General features: G+C 42.9%; 1 protein-coding gene across 3 annotated transcripts in view; it reads left to right on the top strand.

Moving 5' to 3' along the window:
* The first annotated feature begins 626 nt into the window (after positions 1-626).
* Positions 627-7895, top strand: part of CNBD1 (cyclic nucleotide binding domain containing 1) — a 312853-nt gene continuing 305584 nt past the window's right edge. For 2 of the 3 annotated variants that reach the window (XM_025179439.2, XM_075919791.1), the window contains exon 1: positions 627-737. In XM_025179439.2, the coding sequence (XP_025035224.2) occupies positions 686-737 (52 nt within the window). In that variant the 5' untranslated portion in view covers positions 627-685. Of the gene's footprint in view, positions 738-1861; positions 1975-7895 lie in introns of all 3 variants that reach the window. The other variant, XM_075919792.1, reaches the window with a different exon arrangement.

Below are 7895 nucleotides of genomic sequence, written 5' to 3'. Positions count from 1 at the left end.
GCACAGGGTTCGAACAAGCCGGCTTTTAAAAATGGCGGAGCCGGCTTTATGCTAATGAACCCCGGGAAATTCAAATCCCGGGCTTCATTAGCAAGTTCGGTATGCATACATTACCCCCCTAGTTCGAACTAGGGGGGTAGTGTAGACATACCCTTAGTCCTAGTAAAATGAGGGTTACAGGAGTCCAAGTAACAAGTCCTCCATCTTGACGTTATGTTGAAATAACTGCTTATTGTGTAGACGTGGATTATGTTATTCCGAAATAACACTGCTGTGTAGACATACCCTGATGCTATCCTTGAATGGAAGGAGTGGAGTTAGGAGCTAACCTCCCCCAGCCAGCCCTTCAGCATGTCCTGGGGCTGTGGTGGAGATTTAAAGGGGATGGGGCTCCAAAGGACATAGGGCTGTGGCCACAGAAGTGACATCTAGGAGCCCCAGGCCCTTTTAAATTCCAGGGCAGTTGCCCACTTTGCCCTCTCCCCCATCAGTAGGCCTGCCAGCCACTACAGGAGTGACATTCTGAATAATCATAGGCTGTTGGCTTGAAAGTTGACAAGATAGCATGTGCCTTTATGACCTGGGAGAATCATGGTGCCCTTTTCTCTGTGACCTCATGTGAAGGAGGGGCCGAAGGCAGAGCAGAAGGAGCTGGGATTCCAGGGAGGCTTCCTCAGAAGACACCATGTTGCTGCCTCTTGTTGCTGCTTCTTCAATTCCCAGCAAAGCACAAACTTGTGAGTGTGTAATTCTTTTTGTGCTGCTGAATAAACCTAATTGCTCTAGGAGTATTGGTAAATCCCTGCTGTAATGGGACCAGTCGTGGGTTTAATTGGATTTTTTTTTTACAAATCCAAGAAGCTAGTTCTCATGCTAAAATGTTTACATATGAATGTGTGTATTTATTTGTTTCCAGCATTCAGTCATACACTTTCTTAAAGTATAAATATTATCATGTGAGATATTTATCATGAATGTGATTAACTCCTCCCCCACCCCACCAAAACGCAATACTATGTGGCATAGAGACTATAAAGTATTACTGAAACTCCAAAGATTATAGGATTAAAATGAAATGGTGAAGGTAGCTTTTCAACTTTATGACAGCTGTTTCTAGGAATGCAAAGAGTGGGATATTTTATTTATCAAGCTGCTATTTTTTTCAATTCTTTTTCTGGTGCAGGGCACTAGACAGATGAACAAAACTTCTCCTTTTTGTTATTTCTTTGTATGGAGGATCTTTCCTAGGGTTATGGGATAATATTTTATTTCTTCTAAATGAAAAATGTACATGAAGATTGAGATTTTCAAAAGTGCTTGGCATTAACCTAACTCTGCTTCCATTGAATCACCCAAATAGGATTTTTTCCCATTACCTTCAGTGGGAGCAGAGCAAGGCATTTCTGGTAAGCCAGCCATGGGTGTGTTCTGCTTCTTTGAAACTGTTGCTGTTTGTAGGCCAGGTGATGTTGAGAGTTTACACAATTTAAAAAAAGATCAAGAAATCAGTGAGGTTTAAATGCTTTCAAGTATTTATCAGCCAGATATCAATTCTAGAGCTCCTGCCCCCAAAATGTGTACACAAATGACATTTGTGGAGTCACTATGACAGTTTAAGACACAATTGACCATTGGAATGGCCTAGGATTATGGTGCACAAATTATGATATATGAAAGTGAGGCAAAAGGCTTTTCTGTAACCTCTCCAGTCTTTTTAGGCCAGAGAACTGATGAAAAGCAGGAGAAGAGAATGAGTGGAGGTTATGTGTTTTTTACTCACTCCTGAAATTTGTTTGAATTCATATTGTACTTAACTTCTGTTGGAAAATAGCTCTGTTTGCTCAGCATCTTATCTGGATAGGTGAGGAGTAGCTGCAGAACACCTCCACTTCTACTGACTTCCACTGGGTGCTCAAAAGGGGTTCTGCATTTCTCAGGATGAGGATCTAACTGGGTTGTACAAACACTACTGAGGTTAGTAGCAAAACTCCTGTTGACTTCAGTGAGGTCAACATTTCACCCTAGGAAGATTTCAACTAATACTTTTGTCTTCTATGAAATGATTGTCTCAATAAACTCAGAAAAAGAGCAGTAAACTTCAGCTGAACAGTGGTCAGACCCACTCTTATTTGGAAGCCCCATGAAAATCCCTGAACAATGAAGAATGTGTGCTTCAAAACTGATAGTTTTCCATCTGTCATATAGACTTGTAAAGAAGGATGAAAAAATAAAACTAATTTCCTGGAATTAAAATGATGAAGTAATGAAGGACAGTTGATTGGACATAGAAACAGGAAATATTTATTCTGAGAAGTAGAAAAACACTTCTGTTTTAACTTATCCTGTTTAAAACTTAGAATCATGCTTTATTAATATGAATGTCCTTAGCCTTTAAAAGGAAGTCATTTTGGACCCCTTGTCTGCAATTGAAGGGCTTATGACATTTGCACCTTGAGTGACACATATTTCTGGCATTCATCCTATGTCATTTAGCTTGGCCTAATTATTTTCAGTAATGAGTCAGGGCAGTTGAATGTGTAGCATACATCCAAAGGCTATACTAGCACTGCTTCAGTAGGCACATGCTGCATGCCCAGGGACACTCAAGGCAGTTAAGCATCTGTGCCAATTTAGACTTTCATGTTTTCAAAAACTTTTCTTGAAATATTTTACATCTTTTTTCTCACCCTGGTCCCAGCAGCATACGGTCTTCTATCATAATGTCCCAGAACACTGGATAATGTTATTCTGTTCACAGAACAGGGCATTTTGAATGGATCATTACAAGTTGATTATAACACGTAAGGACTTGCAGTCTTTTTTAAAAAATACTTATGTCCATCCATGTGCAAAGCCCTTTTTGGTAAACTAAACATTTTGTCAAAAGGTAAAGCATTATGGGCCAGAGTTGTAAAGCTGAGGGACATGCAGTTGCATTGCTGTATTTGTGTATGCTTGGACTATGCACACAGAAAATCAATGTGTACATTAAGTTTATATTTGTGAGTGTCAAGTGGGTGGCTACCTGACTACTTACATGTTTTCTCAGGTTTTTGAAGAGAGCTAAGTTCAAGATGAGGGTTTGGCTTAGACTTTTTATTTGTGGTGTATGTTTGTATTCAAAAAGGGATGAGGATGATATGTTTTTCTTTTTACCTGTATGCTTTGAGTATTAAAAGTAATGCCAGGTAGCTCTGAATTTGACAGATTATTTATTTAAATAATACATGAGTATGAGATTCTCATTCCAGAAAATTCAATCTAAAATTAGTTGTATAGAATAAAGTGAATGAATAGGACTAAAGTATAAAGTATGAGTGTATTGCCAAAGGACTTTATAACTAGGGGTGGTGTAGGCAAAATGTGACTTAATTGTGTAATCAGTCATTTCAAGCATTTATTAAAATTAAAATTGTAGAAATTATGTGGATAGTAATCAGTTTTCATTATAGTTCTTTGCACATCTCAGTTCTATAATTAGATGGCGGCATCTGTCATTGCTGATTAATTTGTAGACAGCTCTCTCCTCCCACCAAGAATTTACTGTACACCAAGTCAAACTTTTCATCATCTGGAAATGTGAAATACAAGTGCCATTAATGTGAGGGGTGTCTAATGGCCGTGCTGTAATTTTGGGAGGTAGGCACCACTGTTTAGAAACATTGAGATCAGCATTTTTTCCAACACTTTCTGAGGTGAAAATCTAACAAGTTGTGTGCAGTTCTGCCATTACTGGTTAAAAGGGCCTTTGGCAGTTCAGAACTAACAGCTAGGACTGGGAAATAACAATCACACTTTTCTTAAAGCCTCTTGCTGACAGTCTTCTGTCTTGGGTTCAGTAGTCCATGAAAATTTGTCCTGCCCGTAGAACTGGAAGAGCAGTCTGAGAACAGCAAAAAAGCCTGCTAAACCAAGTTTCCTGTCAGGCTGTCACCATGCCCTAGTGGATCACAGTGGAGAATACCAAATTCTAGACAAACTGCTGCGAAATAGCACAGTCACACCTCAAAACTGGCAACCCAGCCAGCAACAAAAGTAAACTTCTGTTTTATTGCACGAGCCAACAAGAAGTTAGAAAAGCAGTTTCCTTAGATATTCCAACCCTTGTATCATCACCAAAAACACTAGACTTAATGATGAGTGGTTATTTAAAACCAATTTTATCAACCAAAGGGTTCTTCTGATTCTAAGGGTCCAGCCATCTACTCAGGTCAATACATTACTCAGATCGTACCCAATAATCACACCGTTGTGAATCCTTTAGTACTTAATATCTAAAGGTTCATTTTTAAAAAGAAAGAAATATGGGTACGTCTACACTACAACGTTAATTCGAACTAACTTAGTTCGAATTAGTTAATTCGAACTAAGCTAATTCGAACTAACGCGTCTAGAACTAAAAACTAGTTCGAATTAGCGTTTTGCTAATTCGAACTAGCAAGTCCACATTAAGTGGACCCTGAAGCGGGATTAAGGATGGCCGGAAGCAGTGCCGGCAGGGCATCAGAGGAGGACTTAGAGCGTGGAGATGCTGTCTCAGGCTAGCCGAGGGCTGCGCTTAAAGGGTCCCGACCCCCACCCCGGACAGACAGTTCTCAGGGGTGCCCCGCTTGCAAAGCAGTCCTGGCTTGGATTGCCCGGAGTACCCACACTGGGCACATCACAGCACTCGGCCATCAGCCCGGCTGCACTTGCCGCAGGCTGCCATCTGGGGAGAGGGGGCAATCAGGGGGCTGCAGGAGAGCTTCCACCCCCAGAAGCCCGCAGAGCCAGCCCAGTCCTCCCCATCGGGGGCTCGTACCCCATTCTTCCCTCACCTCCTTCCACTTACCCTTCCCTAGCCCCCCTTCTTATTGATGTACAAAATAAAGATAACGTTTCTTCCAACATTGACTCTGTCTTTATTGAACAAAACTGGGGGAGACTGGGAAAAGGAGGTGGGAGAGGGGAAGAGAAAGGCTGGAAGAGGGGAGGGCAACTAACATGATCAGGGGTTGGGAACAGGTCCCAGATGAAGAGAGCTACAGAGACTGGGACTGTTCAGCTTAGAAAAGAGGAGATGGAGCGGGGACAGGATAGAGGTCTCTAAAAGCAGGGGTTGGGTGGAGAGGGTGCACACAGAAAAGTTCTTCATGAGTTCCCCTAAAGAAGGACTAGAGGACACCAAAGGAAAGGAATGGGTAGCAGGCTTCAAACTAGTAAGAGAAAGTTGTTCTTGACAAAGCAAAGAGTTAACCTGTGGAACTCCTTGCTGCAGGAGGCTGTGAAGGCTAGAACTGGAACAGAGTTTAAAGGGAAGTGAGATCAAGTCATGGAGGTTGGGTCCATAGAGTAGTCTTAGCCAGGGGGTAGGAGTGGTGTCCCTGCCCAAGGTTTGTGGAAGGCTGGAGAGGGATGGCACGAGACAAATGGCTTGGTCACTGTCTTTGGTCCATCCCCTCCAGGGTCCCTAGGGTTGGCCACTGTCGGCAGACAGGCTACTGGGCTAGATGGACCTTTGGTCTGACCCAGGACGGCCATTGTAAGCTCAGGGCTCAGGGTCGGGGGTCTCAGTGGACCCCTTTGATTTTCATGCACACCTGCTCCTGGGTGGCCAGGCTGGCAGCTCTCCTGCCCTAGACGGACACTTTCTTGTGCCTAATGCGGAGATCGTGGACAAGGTCCACGATGTCTGCACTAGCTCAGGCGGGTGCCCGCCTCTTGCGGTCCAGGGCAAGCTCCCGGGAGCCGCCAGCCTGGTCCAGGGAAGAGGGGGTGGGCTGGGGGACATCGGGTGGGTGGCTCTGTGCCGTGCCAGGTGCAGGGTCTTCTGGCTGGGTGCTGGCAGGCTTGCACCTGGCACGGGCACCGTAGCCAGCCCGTGCCCCTTTAAGGGCTCCGGGGCCGGGAGGGGGGCATAGAGTTTCCCTGGTGTTGGCCAGAGTGGCCACCAGGGAAACCTGGGGAGGGCTAGCCTCCCACTAGTTCGAATTAAGGGGCTACACACCCCTTAATTCGAACTAGTAAGTTCGAACTAGGCTTAATCCTCGTAAAATGAGGTTTTCCTAGTTTGAACTAAGCGCTCCGCTAGTTCGATTCAAATTCGAACTAGCGGAGTGCTAGTGTAGCGGCTATGAATGTTAGTTCGAACTAACGTCCCTATGAGAGTTAAAAGTGGCTAAAGCAATTGAAGACATGAAATAATTGCAAAATTCTTGGCTCTAGCTTATAGTAATAATGGAAGAAATTACTAGGTTGTAAGTCTCTGGTTTCTTCCTATTAATTGGGAAGTCCTTGCCCCTTGGAGTAGGGCTACACTGCAGGGCAAAGAGGAATTAAGATACGCAACTTCAGCTTTGTTACTTGAGTAGCAGAAGTCAAAGTAGCTTAACTCGGCTTTTGGCACTGTCTATACTTCAGGAAGTTGAAAGAACACTCTTTCCTTCGACTTCCTTTACTCCTTGTGAAAGCAGGATTATTGGTATTGACCAGAGTGTCCCTCTCACACCGAATTAGGTGTCTTAACTAGACTGCTAATTCAAACCTGGAAGATTGACAGTGGCAGCTTTGATCATCCTCAGTAGTATAGATGTACCCTCTGTTAAAATCCGCCCATTAGTGTAAGTTCACTGTCCATAGGTCTGAGCAGGAAAGATGCAACATGGAGATGCTTTTATAGTTTTTGCCATGTGGAGGAAACCCGTTGTTTTAAACAAAGCCCTCCACATAGCTTGTGGAAAAATAAGGTACTAAGAAGTTTAGTGTCACGTGGTCTCATCAGATGCCTGTGCATGCTCTGCTGAGTCATAGCAAGTGCTATCACCATGCTCTAGTTAGCATGTTCACATGAAACTCTGTTATGTGTAGATAGGCATCTTGGAAGGTCCATTATGAATTAAATGTTCTTTGATGTGCCATTCAACTTGAATAGTCCCTTCTGAATATGCTGGCTAAGCACCTTGTTATGACAGAAGCAAACTCTTTTGAAATTCAGGTATATAGTCAATATTCATAATTTCAGATATAAAAATGATTCATACATACAAATAGGATGATCATAATAAGCAAATCAGAACTTTGTATAGACATCGTACATGACACACCTTGTATAAGATTTGTTGCAATTATATAACTATGGTAGCAACAATGATCTACTTGGTCATATTTTAATCATATAATGTCACATCAGGTAAAATCCTGGTCCCAGTATAGTCAACAGGAGTTTTGCCATTGACTTCAGGTGGGGCCAGGATTTCACCTTCAGTCATTGCTGAACACCTTTTTTTTAGCTGTTACCACTGGAGGGTCTGACATCAAAGAGGAAATAAAAGCTATGTCCCATGTTCTGGCCACTTAGCCAATGAGATGACAAAGGGCAAGGTTCACTTAATGTGACGGTGCAGGAAGATGTTATTCTACATATCTTTGAGTGAGAATTTCTGTTAGAATCATAGAATCCTAGAGCTGGAAGGCTAGGTCTACACTGTACAGTTATTTTGGAATAAGCTATTCTGGAATAGTTATTCCAAAATAGTTTACTTCAAAATAGCACATCTACACTGCAGGGAAGCCTCAAAATTAGTCTGAGGCAGGCTTCCCTAATGTAGACGTGCTACCTCAATTTAGAGCCCCAGGAGGAATAACTTAGGGTGTGTCTACACTGCAGTGTTTTTCCAGAAAAATAGCCAATTTCCCAGAAAAATAATACTTGCATCCACACTGCTAGGCTGTGTCTACACTGGCATGAATTTCTGGAACTGCTTAAAAAGGAATACATTAAAAAGGAGCGTCTACATTGGCAGGCTGCTTTTCTGGAAAAGCCCTTTTTCCGGAAAAGCGTCTGTGGCCAATGTAGACGTGCTTTTCCGGAAAAGATCCCCGATCGCCATTTTCGCGATTGGGGTTTTTTTCTGGAA

The sequence above is a fragment of the Pelodiscus sinensis genome, chromosome 2 (genome assembly GCF_049634645.1).
Source record: "Pelodiscus sinensis isolate JC-2024 chromosome 2, ASM4963464v1, whole genome shotgun sequence".
Lineage (NCBI taxonomy): Eukaryota > Metazoa > Chordata > Testudines > Trionychidae > Pelodiscus > Pelodiscus sinensis.
Note: the sequence above shows the minus strand (reverse complement) of the source record. Positions and strands in the feature narration are given on the sequence as shown.